This window comes from Bufo gargarizans, chromosome 6 (assembly GCF_014858855.1).
Source record: "Bufo gargarizans isolate SCDJY-AF-19 chromosome 6, ASM1485885v1, whole genome shotgun sequence".
NCBI classification, from domain to species: domain Eukaryota; kingdom Metazoa; phylum Chordata; class Amphibia; order Anura; family Bufonidae; genus Bufo; species Bufo gargarizans.
The window spans coordinates 224,639,793-224,657,629 of NC_058085.1; the positions used below are offsets into that span (position 1 = coordinate 224,639,793).

The following is a 17,837-nucleotide window of genomic DNA, read 5'->3' on the forward strand; positions in this document are numbered from 1 at the left end:
ACCAGATAACACCTACATACAGTGACTGGATAACACCTCCATACAGTGACTGGATATAGGATATAAGGGGCACAGTATAGAGCAGTGATGGTGAACCTTTTAAAGACTGAGTGCCCAAACTGCAACCCAAAACCCACTTATTTATCAAAAAGTGCCAAAATGTCAATTTAATCTGAATACCAATATGGTCTGTCTTCCATGTACTTTATCATTTACATAGCTATAATATCCTGCCTACAGTCAATGCGCTGCCTGTGTATAGTTTAGCGCGCCCTGCACTGATGAATGGCAGAAAAAGTCTAAGGCATATTGGTACACCATACACTTTTTCCCAGGGTGTGGGATGGGTGCCCACAGAGAGGGCTCTGAGTGCCTAACATCTCTCCAGGTCCAGGACCTGGAGTCCAGTTTAAAGTCTAGAGTTGGCGTCAGCAGCGGCAGTGTCAGGAGAAAGCCAACGAGTGGCACATTGACAGAGTCTAAAGTTGGCAGCATCAGGAGAAGGCCACAGAGTGGCACAAGCACAGAGTCTGGAGTTCAGGGCAGCAGCTTCAGGAGAAGGCCACAGAGAGGCAAAATGACAGAGTGAGGAGTTGGCGGCAGTATGAGAAGGCCAAAGAGTGGCACAATGATAGTCTGGAGGTGGCGACAGGAGCAGCATCAAGTGGATACCACAAAGTGGTCAAGGTGAAATAGTGTGGATATGGCAGCAGCATTAGCATCAGAAGACCACAGAGTGGCAAGGTGACATAGTGTGGATATGGCAGAAGCATCAGCATCAGGAGTCTGGAGGTGGTGGCATCTTAAGGGGCAGCGTCATAACTGCCGATGCCCAGGCAGCGCGCTCAACTTCATAACTTTCCACTCCCCCTTTCACCCAGAAGGCCCGCCTAGTGTCTTCAGCTTGTCCTCCTCCTCCAGTGGCCAAATCCCTCGCCTGCGCCGAGGATCCGGATGCCCGCAGGCCCGTACAGTGACACTCCTGCAAGCTCCGCATCGGAGGGCTGTTCAGAGCTCCGAGAAGAGGCGTGCCGTGTTGGAGCTGCCAGCCTGCCTACCTCCTGACTTTGGCAATATTTTTACAGCACAGTACGTGTCCCCTATATTTTTATATAATAAATAAGAGCCCCACAGTACATAATGTGGGCAAAATATACCTAATTACATAACATTCCCAATACATAAACTTATTTTTATGTGGAAAATGGTGCCGGGTGGTGTACCATAGTAAAAATGCCAGGGTACACCCCCTGACAGCTAAAAGTATCACTAATAAAAATGTAAAAAAGTCTTTTTTCGCAAAAAAATAAATGTATTTATTGGGAATGTTATGTAAGTAGGCATATTTTGCCCACATTATGTACTGTGGGACTCTTTGCACCGGCCCTGTCACAAACTAAGGCTACTTTCACACTTGCGTTCGTCGGTCCGCTCGTGAGCTCCGTTTGAAGGAGCTCACGAGCGGACCCGAACGCCTCCGTCCAGCCCTGATGCAGTCTGAATGGAGCTCCGCTCACCTCCGCACGGCCAGGCCGACAGCTGAACGCTGCTTGCAGCGTTCAGCTGTCTGCCTGGCCGTGCGGAGGCGAGCGGATCCGTTCAGACTTACAATGTAAGTCAATGGGAACGGATCCGCTTGAAGATGACACCATATGGCTCAATCTTCAAGCGGATCCGTCCCCCATTGACTTTACATTGAAAGTGAACGGATCCGCTCAGGCTACTTTCAGACTTAGAAATTTTTCTAAGTTATTAATGCAGACGGATCCGTACTGAACGGAGCCTCCGTCTGCATTAATATGATCGGATCCGTTCAGAACGGATCCGATCAAGCGCAAGTGTGAAAGTAGCCTAAGCCACATCTCGGCGACGATCCCCCCCTGCCCGCAGCTCACCTGGTCCTGGTTCTGTCTGCAGCCGCTGGTTCAATCTGGTTTGAGCACTGTACTTTTCGCCCTATAAGACGCACATAGGTTTTAGAAGAGTATAATAAGAAACATTATTTTCCATTATACCTCAGGTCAGACCACCAATCAGACCCCCAATGTTAATCATACCTCAGATTAGCCCCCCATGTCAGCCGTCATGCCCCCCCATGTCAGCCGTCATGCCCCCCCATGTCAGCCGTCATGCCCCCCCATGTCAGCCGTCATGCCCCCCCATGTCAGCCGTCATGCCCCCCCGTGTCAGCCGTCATGCCCCCCCCCATGTCAGCCGTCATGCCCCCCCCCATGTCAGCCGTCATGCCCCCCCATGTCAGCCGTCATGCCCCCCCATGTCAGCCGTCATGCCCCCCCCATGTCAGCCGTCATGCCCCCCATGTCAGCCGTCATGCCCCCCCATGTCAGCCGTCATGCCCCCCCATGTCAGCCGTCATGCCCCCCGTGTCAGCCGTCATGCCCCCCCCGTCAGCCGTCATGCCCCCCCCCCGTGTCAGCCGTCATGCCCCCCGTGTCAGCCGTCATGCCCCCCGTGTCAGCCGTCATGCCCCCCCCGTGTCAGCCGTCATGCCGCCCCCCCCCCGTGTCAGCCGTCATGCCCCCCCCGTGTCAGCCGTCATGCCCCCCCCGTGTCAGCCGTCATGCCCCCCCCCGTGTCAGCCGTCATGCCCCCCCGTGTCAGCCGTCATGCTCCCCCCCGTGTCAGCCGTCATGCTCCCCCCCGTGTCAGCCGTCATGCCCCCCCCGTGTCAGCCGTCATGCCCCCCATCCATCATTCCCCCGTGTCAGCCGTCATGCCCCCCATCCATCATGCACCCCATCCATCATGCCTTCGTGTCAGCCGTCAGCACCCCATCCATCATGCCCTCGTGTCGGCCGTCAGCACCCCATCCATCATGCCCTCGTGTCGGCCGTCAGCACCCCATCCATCATGCCCTCGTGTCGGCCGTCAGCACCCCATCCATCATGCCCTCGTGTCGGCCGTCAGCACCCCATCCATCATGCCCTCGTGTCGGCCGTCAGCACCCCATCCATCATGCCCGTGTCGGCCGTCAGCACCACATCCATCATGCCCCCCATGTCAGCACCCCATCCATCATGCCCATGTCGGCCCCCATCCATCATGCCCCCCATGTCAGCCATCATGCCCCCCATGTCAGCCGTCAGCACCCCATCCACACACCGCACGGACGGCACACATGTAGGCTGGACAGCCGCCGCCCGCCAGACAAGACAGTAGTACTAGCAGCTACACTGTAAGTAAGTAGTAAGTAAGGCCCCCGGACTTACTACAGTGCAATTTCAATGTGTTACAGATTATACATAATTTAATCACCTAGGTAGGTCTGGCTGGCGGCTGCTGCTACAATGGGGTGTCACCCGCCCCGGCGGGGGCAGGTGACACCCCATTGTAGAAGCAGCCGCCAGCCAGACCTACCTAGGTGATTAATTAAATTATGTAACACATTGAAATTGCACTGCAGTAAGTCAGTCTGGCGGCCGGGTGACACCCCATCAGACTGGTGTCACCCGGTGCGGCCCTTGCAACGCTACTGCCTCACCCATGCGACCAGGACCTTCCGTCCTCCGGATAGGAGGTACCTGAGGAGTTCCCTCTAATTTATGGTTCTCATCTTGATGGCTGGGGAAGGTCCGGGTCTACTATACCGTAACGGGACCTATCCCTGGCGGCATAAGTCTCCTGTTGGAGCCGTTGCCTAAGTCTGCCCTTCATCCTGCCTCCTCCCAAACCTCTTAGGGAGCCACTGTGGCCGTGTTCAGGCGGCTCCCAGTCTGTGGCTTGGCTGTTCCGATGTCCCATTCCAAGATGGCGGTTGCGCCGATCCCGTGGAACCCTCGAGGCCCACAAGCCCGGTATTGGACCTGAGGAGGGGGAAAGATTGACGCTATGCCTTGGTGAGACTGATAATCTACTAATTCCCCTTTATTTCTGGGTGTTGTATGCTTTTTTTATAGGTTAACCCCTTCGCGACAATGCAATACGTTTTATATACGTGATATTTGCACATGCCCCGTGCAGCTATCACGTCTATAAATGTCAAACCAGCTCTTTAATCCAAGCGCTGCAAAGCTTCTGCCCCTGCACTACTGCTGTCACGGACAGCATACAGTGCAGTAATGCCGGCAAGGGACCAATCAGAGTGGCCCCTTGCCAGCAATCGATCCGATTGGTTAGTCTGTGCAGACTAACCAATCGGATCGTGGCAGTGAAAAGAATGCCGGTTTCAGGCTCTGATCTGCGCTCTGCAGATCAGAGCCTGAAATCAGGTAGTGTCTCTGTGACCCCCTGTCCGCGCCTGCCCCTGGTGCAGTTCCCCCGCCCCATCCATATTCATGTAGTCTGCCCCTGATGCGTGAAAAGATAAAATACACATATTATGTGTCACCGCCTCAGTAACGACCGTCTCTATAAATATATCACATGATAGACCCCGTCCGATAAACACAATAAAAAAAGTGCCAAAAAAGCTATTTTTGTCACCTTACATCACAAAAAGTGCAACAGCAAGCGATCAAAAAGGCTTATGACCCCCAAAATAGTACCAAGTATCAGTCACCTCATCCCGCAAAAAATTATACCCTATTTAAGACAATCGCCCAAAAAATAAAAAAGCTATGGCTCTCAGACTATGGAGACACTAAAACATTTTTTTGGGTTTCAGAAATGCTATTATTGTGTAAAACTTAGATAAATAAGAAAAAGTATACATATTAGGTATTGTCACGTCCGTAACAATCTGCTCTATAAAATTATCACATGACCTAACTCCTCAGATGAACGCTGTAAAAATAAATAAATGGAAACTTTTCCAAAACAGCCAATTTTTGGGTCACCTTGCCCCTTAAAGTGTAATGATGAATGATCAAAAAATCCTATGTACCCAAAAATGGTACCAATAGAAACCTCAACACTTTCTGCAAAAAACGAGCCCCTGCACAAGACGATCGGCAGAAAAATCAAAAAACATATGGCATTCAGAACACAAATCCAGGAAAATCTGCCTTCCAAAAACTGTATGGCATTCCTTTCCTTCTGCATGACCACATGTGGGGTGTTTCTGTAAACCGCGGAATCGGGGTAATAAATATTGAGTTTTGTTTGGCTGTTAATTCTCAATGTGTTAAAGAAAAAAAAATAAGATGAAAAATCTGCCAAAAAAGTGAAATTTAGAAATGTAATCTCCATTTTCCTTTAATTCTTGTGGAACACCTAATGGGTTAACAAAGTTTGTAAAATCAGTTTTAAGTAACTTTTGGGTGTAGTTTCTACAATGGGGTCATTTATGAGGGTATCCACTATGTAGGCCCAACAAAGTGACTTCAGACCTGAACTGTTCCTTAAAAAGTGGGTTTTGGAAATTTTCTTAAATTTAAGAATTGCTTCTAAGCCTTCTAACGTCCTAAAAATATAAAATGACATTTCCAAAATGATGCCAACATAAAGTAGACACATGGGGAATGTGAAGTAATAAATATTTTATTAGGTATCACTTTCTGTTTTAGAAGCAGAGAAATTGAAATTAGGAAAATTTCAAGAAGTTCCATGTATCCTCAAAAGCAAGGCACTCCCTGACGTGGTGGATAATACCAGAACACCTCTCTGCAGGTGTCTCATGGACATTCCCAGATCCAACCATCGTGACCACCGATGCCAGTCCTTGGGGATGGGGTGCCGAATCCCAGAGCAGGTATTGGCAGGGAAGGTGGGACCTGAATACAAGAAAGGAAACATCCAATTTCAAGAAATTAAAAGCAGTGTAAATGGTTTTGACGACAGCACTTCCGGAAGTAAAGGAACAAAAGGATAATCCTTTATTCGGATACAATAGTAGTGTCCTATATAAACAGTCAGGAGATTTTTTTTATTTAGCAGAGTCAAGGATGCTCTTACTTTCAGCAATTCACTTGAAGGGAAAGGAAAATACTTTAGCTGACTTCTTCAGTCGAGTTTCAGTAAAACAGGGAGACTAGTGCCTGAACAAATAATTTTTTTCTCAGATAGTCCAGAAGTATGGTCTGCCTACGGTAGACCTGTTTGCCTCCTGAGCCAACAGGAAGGTAGAAAGATTTTTTTTTTCCATAAACCACTTAGACAGCCCATCAGCAGTGGACGGATTAGCACAGGACTGGAGTCTAGAGTTGGGGTATGCCTTCCCTCCAATTTGTCTAATCCCTCAAGATAGAGAGAGAAGGAGCTTCAGTCATCTTAATAGCCCCAAAGTGGCCCAAGAGTTCCTGGTACTCGAGTCTCCTGAAATTGTCAACTCAACCGCCCTGGACTCTGCGATTGCGGGAAAATTATCAGGGCCCGCTACTTCACCCCAATCCAGAAGTCCTTCACCATGGAGGTTGAAAGGGAAATCTGGTCAGGAAGGGGGTTGTCAAATAAAATGGTCTCAACAACACTAAAAAGTACAAAGGAAGTGACTGCTTAGAAATATATAAAGGTTTGGAATGTTTTTTCTACCTTCTTAGGTTATAGTCCAGATCCTCTTAAGTCTCCAGAAATTCCAAAAGTATGAGTTTCTACTGGCAGGCCTGGGCAGACACCTTAAAGCCTCAACTTTGAAGGTTCAGGTAGCTGCCCCAAGTTACTTTTTTGATTCCAGGTTGGCAGAACATCCTTGGATAAGGAGATTTTTATCAGCTGATTCTAGATCTGAGCCATCCCTCAGATCCTTGTCCCCTCCCTGGGATCTAAATACAGTCCTAAAGGCGACCGTTTGAACCTTTAAGTGACATATCAATTAAGATTCTCTCTTGTAATTTGCCTTCCTTCTTGCTATAACCTCGGCCAGAAGGGTTTCTGAAATACAAGCTTTTTCTGCATTCCCTCCCTACTCTGCCATCCTAGAAGACAAGGTTATCATCAGGCCCATCCAATTTCAGCCAAAGGCGGTTTTAGATTTCCACATAAATCAGGATGTGATTCTTTGGTCCCTTTGCCCTAACCCAGCCAATGCATTAGAAGAGAGATTCCATTGATTGGATGTCAGAAGGTGTCTACTTTTTTACTTAGATTCCACTGCTCCTTGGAGGATAAATGAAAACCTCTTTATTCAGTTCCAGGGAAAGTGCTGGGGCCATAAAGTCTCATCTATTGTAATAGCTAGATTGGTTAAGAATGCTATTTCAATGGCCTATTCTTTTCTTGACCTTCCCCCTCCAACAGGGTTTGGGGCTCATTCTACCAGGGCAGTAGCTACCTCCTGGGCAGAAAGGATTAGGCACTGAGGCTTCATTGGTTCAGACCTGTGGAGCGGCTACTTGGAGTTCTCCCCACACTTTTTTCAAACATTATAGGTTGCATCTCAATTCTGATACGGCTTTTGGGAGAAAAGTGCTTCAGGCCGTAGTCGTCCCCCCCCCCCCCCCCCCTATTTTTTTTTACTTATAGTTTATTCTCGCATGGGTGTCGTCATGGGTAAGGGGAAAACAATAATTGCTCTTACCGGTAATAGTTTTTCTTGAAACTCATGACGGCACCCCTAGTTTCCCTCCCTTTTTTTTGTTTGAAAAATATATATATTTTTGGAGATATATGTAATATAAACCTAATAAAAAAAAAAAATATATATATATATATATATATATATATATATACACCATTTACAGTTTCCCCTGGTGGAGTTACTAAATTTGTTTTCTCCTTTTGTGCTTTCTTCTTTGCTTTGGTGTTGGCACGCCTCCGGCATTCGATTTATAATAATCACTGAGTTGTGGTGGGGGTGTGAACCTTTTTATCTCAGCAGGTTTCCTGTCCTTGTCGCATAGGTGCCATCATATGGGTTTCAAGAAAAACAATTGCCTGTAAGAGCCATTATTGTTTTCCGGTATTGTGCCTCTAGGACGGAACTCAATGCCGGAAAAGAATAACGCTAGTGTGAAGGTACCCTAAGCCTATAATGTGCACCACGGGATGCTGCATACTTATTGTCTTCAGCAACCTGGAGCAGACCGAACATAAACCAGGGCTAATGAGGAATCTAAGCGGCGCTGCGTGTATCGGTGGATCAAAATCCTAAAGAGAGCTGTGTAAAATACTCTGCAATAAAATACCTCTTAGGACACCTGAACATGTTGTGGGATACATGTGTTATTTCCAAGTGTACATTGTGGATTTTTTCTGTGCGGAAATTGACCTGCTATGAGGATTTCCAAACCTGCAGCATGTCGAGTATGTTTGTGGTTTTAGCTGTGGATTTTACCCTTTTCCATTGAAGGGTGAGATCTGCCGCAAAACCTAATCAAATCCACTCCCAAAAAAACTGTTAGAAATTGTGCATAAGTGCAAATAAATCCTCATGGAAATAAGTACGTATCCAATGTGCGTTCATCTGCAGTTGTGTGCATGCAACCTTTCATCCACCGATAAGTGCAGAGCTGTCTGGATTCTGCACTAGCCCTAAAGTTGTTGTTATTATTATTATTATGATTTGCAAATCTGACATGTCACTTTATGTGGTGATAACTTTAAACCGCTTTTACGTATCCAAGCTATTCTGAGACTGTTTTCTCGTCACATATTGTAGTTCAATATGAGTCAAAATATTTCATTTTTATTTATAAAAAAAATAAAAAATTTGGAGAAATTTGCTATTTTCAAAATTTCAATTTCTCTGCTTTTAAAACAAATAGTGATACCTCATAAAATAGTTATTACTTTACATTTCCCATGTCTGCTTCATGTTTGGATCATTTTGTAAATTGCATTTTCTTTTATTGGGACGTTAGACGGCATAGAAATTTAGAAGAAAATCCAGTTCAGGCCCTTAAATAATAGAAACTACCCATAAATTGCCTAATTTTAGAAACTACACCTTTTAAGGTATTCAAAACTGATTTTTACAAACTTTGTTAACCTTTTGGGTGTTCCACAAGAATTAAAGAAAAATGTAGATGACAAAACTCAATATTTATTACCCTGCTTCTGTAGTTTACAGAAACACCCCATAAGTGGTCGTAAACTGCTGTACGGCACACTGCAGGTTGCAGAAGGAAACTAATGCCATACAGGGAGTGCAGAATTATTAGGCAAATGAGTATTTTGACCACATCATCCTCTTTATGCATGTTGTCTTACTCCAAGCTGTATAGGCTCGAAAGCCTACTACCAATTAAGCATATTAGGTGATGTGCATCTCTGTAATGAGAAGGGGTGTGGTCTAATGACATCAACACCCTATATCAGGTGTGCATAATTATTAGGCAACTTCCTTTCCTTTGGCAAAATGGGTCAAAAGAAGGACTTGACAGGCTCAGAAATGTCAAAAATAGTGAGATATCTTGCAGAGGGATGCAGCACTCTTAAAATTGCAAAGCTTCTGAAGCGTGATCATCGAACAATCAAGCGTTTCATTCAAAATAGTCAACAGGGTCACAAGAAGCGTGTGGAAAAACCAAGGCACAAAATAACTGCCCATGAACTGAGAAAAGTCAAGCGTGCAGCTGCCAAGATGCCACTTGCCACCAGTTTGGCCATATTTCAGAGCTGCAACATCACTGGAGTGCCCAAAAGCACAAGGTGTGCAATACTCAGAGACATGGCCAAGGTAAGAAAGGCTGAAAGACGACCACCACTGAACAAGACACACAAGCTGAAACGTCAAGACTGGGCCAAGAAATATCTCAAGACTGATTTTTCTATGGTTTTATGGACTGATGAAATGAGAGTGAGTCTTGATGGGCCAGATGGATGGGCCCGTGGCTGGATTGGTAAAGGGCAGAGAGCTCCAGTCCGACTCAGACGCCAGCAAGGTGGAGGTGGAGTACTGGTTTGGGCTGGTATCATCAAAGATGAGCTTGTGGGGCCTTTTCGGGTTGAGGATGGCATCAAGCTCAACTCCCAGTCCTACTGCCAGTTTCTGGAAGACACCTTCTTCAAGCAGTGGTACAGGAAGAAGTCTGCATCCTTCAAGAAAAACATGATTTTCATGCAGGACAATGCTCCATCACACGCGTCCAAGTACTCCACAGCGTGGCTGGCAAGAAAGGGTATAAAAGAAGAAAATCTAATGACATGGCCTCCTTGTTCACCTGATCTGAACCCCATTGAGAACCTGTGGTCCATCATCAAATGTGAGATTTACAAGGAGGGAAAACAGTACACCTCTCTGAACAGTGTCTGGGAGGCTGTGGTTGCTGCCGCACGCAATGTTGATGGTGAACAGATCAAAACACTGACAGAATCCATGGATGGCAGGCTTTTGACTGTTTTTGTTTTGTTTTTGAATGTCAGAAATGTATATTTGTGAATGTTGAGATGTTATATTGGTTTCACTGGTAAAAATAAATAATTGAAATGGCTATATATTTGTTTTTTGTTAAGTTGCCTAATAATTATGCACAGTAATAGTCACCTGCACACACAGATATCCCCCTAAAATAGCTAAAACTAAAAACAAACTAAAAACTACTTCCAAAAATATTCAGCATTGATATTAATGAGTTTTTTGGGTTCATTGAGAACATGGTTGTTGTTCAATAATAAAATTAATCCTCAAAAATACAACTTGCCTAATAATTCTGCACTCCCTGTATGGTTTTTGGAGGGCAGATTTCACTGGGATAATTTTACGTTGCTATGTCACATTTGAAGAACTCTAAAAAGTGACTCCTTTTGGAAACTACCGGATAAGGTGGGAGTTTTGTTGGTACTATTTTAGGATACATATGATTTTTGGTTGCTCTATATTACATTACATATTGTGAGGTAAGGTACCAAGAAATAGCTGTTTTGGCACTGTTTTTCTTTTTTTTTTTTATACATTGTTCATCTGACAGGTTAGATCATGTGCTATTTTTATAGAGCAGGTTGTTACGGACGCGACAATACCAAATATGACTTTTTTGGGTTGTTTTACATAATAAAGCATTTTTGAAAAAAAAAAATGTTTTTGTTTGTGTCTCCATAGTCTGAAAGACATAGGTTATTTTTTTATTTTTTTTGGGGGGGGGGGGGGGGGAGCGACTGTCTTAGGGGCTAAATTTTTTTTATTTTTTTTGGGTATGAGATGATGGTTTGATTCGTGCCATTTTAGGGTGTATATGTATATGACTTTTTGAGCGCTTGGTTTTACCCTTTTTGTGATGTAAGGTAAAAAAAAATGGCTTTTTTTTATTTGTTGGGCCATTGTTTTAGGGGCTAATTTTTTTTTGCGGGATCAGATGACTGTTTAATGGGTACTATTTTGGGGTGTGTATGACTTTTTGATCGCTTGGTATTACACTTTTAGTGATGTAGAGTGACAAAAAATTGCTGTTTTTATTTTATTTTTTTGACTGTGTTCACATGATATTTTAATAGAGCTGGTTATTAACTACATGGTACTCAATTGTTTTATGTAGGGGCACATTTCTTTGCAGGATGAGGTGACTGGTACTATTTTGGGGGGGCACCTTTTTGATCGCTTGGTTTTGCACTTTTTGTGATGTAAAGTGACAAAGTTTTTATTATACCTTTTTCTACGGCGTTCAGGTGAGTGGGTGGATCATGTGATATTTTTTTATAGAATCTGTCGTTACGGACGCAGCAATACTCAATATGTCTGGTTTCATTTCATATTTTTTTCTTTTTTTTTTCACAATTTTGTTTTGTTTAGTTTTTTCACTAGAAAATGTATTTTTATTATTAAGAAAAATGCTTTTTTTTTTTTTTTTTTTTTTTTTTTCCCCCCCCCCCATTCTGGGACATCAACTTCAGGAGTCTAATCCCCTCTGCAATGCACTACAATACATCCGGTATTGTAATGCATTGACTGTCTGCTTTTATGCTGACAGCCTGCGTGTGAGACCCAACCTAAGGGCTGGATCTCACAGGCTTCTGTAGGAGGCAAGCCCCGATACCTATGGAAGGCATTGGTCTTGTTTTCTTTGCCAACGGGTCCCCGCCACTGCAGCACATGGACCCGGCCGAGATGCATGCCGCGATCAGCTTTGAATGCAAGTCCTTGCTGCTGATCCGGCGGATGCAGCTCCTGCACCCGCCTTATCAGCCCGCCGTACCTGTATGGCGCTGGTCCTTAAGTCACGTCCAGACTTCTTTCTGGAGTTTTATTACTATTTATTGTGGCATTAAAACCAGTTGTTTCTACCATTTTTCCCCACAGCTCGGCCTGACCCTTCTATGCCAGATTCTTGATCGAGGTGAAGAGTTAATGAGTTCTGAATGCCCTGCTGCACTGAAGCAATCTCTTTGGTATGTTTGTTTTGTACTGTGCTTTTGTATTCTTTTTTGCGTATATTTCACATGTAATTTAGAAGCATATTTTTTAGGTAAAAAACTTATAAAATTTAGCAAGAAATAATAAAAACTGTTTGACAAGTCACAAATAGGGTTCAAACCACCTCTGCGCAAGTAAACTTTTATATATTGGCCAATTTTGGCTTTAAAGGGGTTATCCAACCGCAAAAATGTCCCCAAATGCCCGGTCCCCTCACACAGATTGTAGTTGCCTTGCTCTCTGGCACCTGCGTCGCTTCTGCTGCTCTCACAGGCGCTACTGCATCTCCCCATCGCGCAGATTAAAACATCCGTCGAGGGAAGGGGGTGCAATAGCAGGCCACGACAGGAACGAGCCTCCCTAGCAAGTGATCAGTTACACACACTTTAAAATGGTATCACTGAAAAAGCAATGAAAAAAAATTGTTTTCAAGGCTTTTAATTGCTTTCAGTATTAAGTGTGGTATCGTTGTAATAATACTGACCTGGAGAATTAATGTAACATGTCAATTTTACGGCATGTTTTTGTTATTTTTTGTACAATTCCACTACATTTGTATTCCCACTAAATTGTATTCAACTGTAAATGTAGCCATTAGAAACTTGTCCCTCAAAAAATCCTCATAAGGGTATGTCAACGGAAAAATAAAAGTTATGACTGGGAAGGCAGGGAGTGAAAAATTAAAAAGCAAAAACAGAAAATCACCCGGTCCTCTAAGAGTTAACTGTTTTGCCTGAGTCCAGCTCCAGCACAAAGGGAAAGGGGGTGAGGGCTACTGTAGCTGCTTATATCTCTGGATTGGTAGCAGCTACCAATTTCCTGGTCAGCAGGAGATTTCGCTGTTAGAAATAAAGTCAGGAATAAATGTGGTAACTGCTTTTATTTTCACTTTCAGCTGCATTCACTGTATCCGGATTTCTAACAGCGATATCTTCCCATGAAGATAAAGCCTTATTCACATATCAGTGTTTTGATCAGTGATTTCCATCAGTGAGTGTGAGCCAAAACCAGGATTGGAGCCTCCATAGAGAAGTATTAATGGAAAGATCTGCACATGTTCTATGTTTAGAGCCACACCTTATTTTGGCTCAAAACTCGTGGTTGAAATCACTGACCAAAACGCTGTTGTGTAAATGAGGCATAATGCTGTGATTCTAGTACAGTCTGGAGGAGGAGAGGGAGCAGTTGCAGAGTTGACAGCCTGCAGGAGGATAGGAAAAATGTATAGAAATGTGGCATGATCATTGTACTGACCCACATGATAAAATTGTTAGTCATACCACACATTGAATGCTGAAAATACATTCCACAAAATAATGTAAAAATTGCTGTTTCTTTCCCATCTAAAATTAAATATTAAAAGTTATTTAATACACTATATATACACCCCAAAATGGTTCATAAGCTACAAAATTACTGGTCCTTAAGGCTAAAATTAATTATGTCACTAAGGGATTGAAAATGCAATTGTGTCCCATGAGTTGTGCACCAACAAGATTTATTTCAGACACACATTAAAAATCTAAAATAAAAAAGTGACATTTTTGGGAGGGTTTTTCCTATTTTAATCAGACTTTGCGAAGGTTAAGAAAATATCTTGACGTTTTTTACCATGTATAAAGTATGTAATTATCTATACACATGCTGTTTTACATGTTTTTAACACTTATGCTCTGTCATTCAGGACACCTCTGGTTGCACAAGTTGCTCATTGCTTTTTGCAGATTCAAGCAAACTCCCTGCCTCAACTCCTATGCTCCCCAGTCACAGCTCTGCTCCACTTTTCACGGTACCTCAATGAACAGAGTCTCGGCAAACTACGGTCAAAGTTCAGGTGAATATGAATTCATTTTTTTACCTGTACTATGTATACAACTGCTGTACAAAGCCATATTATGCCACTCTGAAACCAACTTAGATTTCTACCTAAATGTATCTTTTACTAAGGCAACACAAAGGTATAGGGATAGAGATGAGCGAATCAATTCTTCTTATCCTGTGGGAGACTGTCCCCGTAAGGTGAAGAAGTGCCTACCTGTAATATTGAAATACCACTGCACACTCTTGGGTATGACTTTGGTCACATAGTCACTACAGCGAGAGATGAAATAAACCAACATAAATTCATTGAAAATATATATGGGTCTAGAGGGATTAATATATGACCAAACAATGTATAGGGAGGAGAGGTGCAAGGATGCCATAATTATGAGCATTTTGGTCTATGTGCTAGTTAGATAGGGCCAGGTGGCTGTAATGTAGGGATGTGATTGATGCAGGTCTACACATATACTCACTATTGTAACCCTCGAAGTAAAGCTTCAGGGGTGTAGAGACTATAGTAAATTAAAATAGCATAAGGTTATCTATGAAAAAGGGATAGGTCTAAGGAAACTGTGTACCTAAGACATACTGAAGCTGGGGAGCACCCCAGTGCAGCCTTGCACACTTACCAAGAGGAGGATGCAGAAGAAGAGGAGGAAGACCTCAAAGAACAGCATTGTGGTGCTGTGGGGTGGGCGAATGCAGTGCTGATGCGTGTATAGGGACGCCAGGACTGGCGTCCTATGAGCCCCAGTACGGCTGCGTTATTGGCGAGGTCGCACAAGATTACACTGTTAGGCCTCATGCACATGACTGTATGTATTTTGCGGTCCGCAAAAAAATGCGGATGACGTCTGTGACTAACCCCATGCCCCGACTGGACGCTGGCCGTCAACTACGTCGATCTCACGAGATACGGTATGGTCACTGGTTACCAAGGCGTGATGTTACGCCCTCCTGGAGGAGCAGGTAAGGTCAGTCTTGGTACATTTTTCACAGACTCCTCCTGTCCACACTGGCATAGAGAGGCAACAAGCTGAGAGAGAGCCTTTTCACTTCCCCAGTGAAACAGCGCATTCTCAGACCGGGAAGACTGACACCAGTTTCTTGTTTGATATAAGCCCGATCCGCTAACGGGATTATATAGGGTAAGAAACCAACCCACGGTAGTGTATAACTACGCCAAAACACGGACGTGGGGATTCGTGATTGATATACAAGACAGCACAAGATTAAATTATATATTTAATCGCCGTAAGGGCTCACTAGAAATAACACTATACACACAAGGAATATATACAGTGGTCTGAGGTTACAAATACAGGTGGTATGGAACAACCAGGGTTAAGCAGAAAAAGTCAGTTTACCAGATGGATGAGTCCTTTTGAGTTGTGATGAGTTCTTAGCTATATTCACATTGAGGGCACAACACATTCTCCTTCAGAGAAAAGACATGCCCGCTTGCTGGCACAAACCTTTTAAACTGTAGCTGGCCCATCCTCTTCCCGCCTCTGGGAAGGACCCCTCCCTGCTGATCCTGGCAGCTCAATGACGCACAAAACCCATAGCTCCAGACCAGAAGGTCACAGGGAGATTGTTCTGGGACCAACAGACCTGCCTGGGTTCCGGCTACAAGTAGAGTCCAAGCATGGTACCGTTATTTCATTTCTGTGGTGAGATATGTATATCTACCTTCCATGGCCTCCCACCGCCAGACTATGACCATGGGCCTGTTTATCGTGGCCACAGGGACACAAATATGTTTCCAGTTGTGCCTGTGATGGCTGGGGAATTCATAATTCTTTATAAACCACGGGTTCCGTGCTGTCTGCTGGATTTGATTGAACTGGGGAATGGACTACACCTTCTGCAGAGAGGTATTTCCTGTTCCATTAACTGGGTTCCTGGCTGGCTGAATGGAAGTGGGAAAAGTTGTAAACACTGTTGGACTGCTAGAGGTCCTCTGCCATCTGCTGGCTTTGAAGCAGGGCCCTCCTGTGGAGTTCACTACCTCTGCTATCTGACAGCTGCATCAGGTGCTCTAAGTGATCCTCCCATGTGGGACTGAAGACGGCAATGTCTTTCAGGTACGCGGCTGCGTACTCGTCAAGTCCCTTAAGCAGCTTGTTGACCATCTGCTGAAAAGTGACAGGGGCATTCTTCATGTCGAACAGCATCACAGTGGATTCGTACAAACCAAAGGGGGTAATAAAGGCAGAGCGTTCCCACGCCTTATGGGTCAGGGGAATCTGCCAATACCCCCGGCTCAGATCCATGATAGTCAGGTACTGGGCCCCGGCCAACTGATGAGTAGGTCATCGATGCCTGGCATTGGGTAGGCATCGGTGACTGAGACAGCGTTGAGTCCCCTGTAGTCCACGCAGAACCTGGTGGTCCTGTCCTTTCTTGGGAAGAGGACCGCAGGCGATGCCCAATCACTGTTGGATGCCTGGATGACCCCCAGCTTCAGCATCTCGTCAATCTCCTGGTGCATGTGCTGCTGCACCTCCAAGGTAACCCGATATGCTAAACGCCAAATTGGGGGTTGATCCCTGGTATCCATGTGATGGATGGCCAACTCTGTCCTTCCGGGATTCTTGCTGAACAACTCCCGGAAGGGGTGAAGGGTGGCCCATAGCTGAGCTGTTGGCCCAACTCTACATCCTCGACGGACCCACCTGCCTTCACCAGGGCGAGCATGTCCTCCTCCCCCTCTTCTGGAAGGTTGCAGACAGGGAGGGCACATGCCTCCCTCTCCTGATGTTGCTTCATCATGTTCTTCCGCCTTCCCCGGGCGTGGTCCAAGGTGGCGTTGAGGCGCTGATGCACGAGGTACGGGCCTTCCCAGGCCGCCTGAAGCTTGTCCTGAGGTACGGGGACCAGTACCCATACCTTTTGACCCACCTGGTAGGTCGTCTCACAAGCGTTCTGGTCGTACAATCACTTCTGGTCGGCCTGGGCCCACTCCATATTATCGTTCACCAGCTGCGACGAGGCCTGCATCTTGTTTCGGAAGGGCGAGACCTACTAGATGACAGACACTCCAGGGGTGGCTACATCTCCTTCCCAGGCCTCTTTCACTAGAGCCAGGGGCCCCAGCACACGCTTGTTAGAGCTCCGCTGCACTGGCTTGCGAAAAACTGTGCCCCATCTAACCAGCACTGGCAAGTTTTCCCAGTACTGGGCGAAAAGGAAACACTTACAGGTACCGGACTATATGGACCGGTATATTAAACATATGGGGAGCAGAACTCGCCAAGGGAATCTACACAAATCAGCAGGCGCAACCACGCTACCACCCAAGATGGCGGATCCTGCTCCTCCGATAGATCCAGACTGTATACCTCCAGGATCGCAAGAAATCCAAGAAGATCTGGAAGACTACGAAAGTATAAATGACCCTGTGAAGGTGGACTACAAGCGACTGGCTTTGGAGGTTGCAGCTAGTATACTCCCTGATTTACAATACTCTTTAGCCAACACCGTATCTGACTCCTTTTTCGAATCTGCAAAAGGAACTGACAGATCATGGTAGGCGTCTGAGGTGGAGTACAGAATCGCCAATCTGGAAGATGAGCAATATCACCTTGTATGCACTAATGACACGTTACTCAAAGAAAATAAAAAAAAATAAGCGATAAATTGGATGATCTTGAGAATCGCTCCCGGCAAAATAATTTAAGGCTGGTGGGTCTACCAGAGTCTATCCCGTTACAAGACCTAAAGATCCTATGCGAAAAAGACATCCCTGAAGCGCTTAATATCTCTTCTACGTGCAAGGTGGAAAGAGCACACAGAATTGGTGCACCTCCAGCCGTCCAAAATCGCG

The 17,837-nt window shown here is 45.2% G+C and overlaps 1 protein-coding gene across 3 annotated transcripts in view; it reads left to right on the forward strand.

The window, feature by feature from the left end:
- PATL1 (PAT1 homolog 1, processing body mRNA decay factor) overlaps positions 1-17,837 on the forward strand; it is a 321,287-nt gene that overhangs the window by 293,507 nt on the left and 9,943 nt on the right. For all 3 annotated transcript variants that reach the window (XM_044296605.1, XM_044296607.1, XM_044296608.1), the window contains 2 exons: positions 12,071-12,159; positions 13,869-14,018. In XM_044296605.1, coding sequence (XP_044152540.1) covers positions 12,071-12,159; positions 13,869-14,018 — 239 coding nt within the window. The remainder of the gene's footprint in view (positions 1-12,070; positions 12,160-13,868; positions 14,019-17,837) is intronic.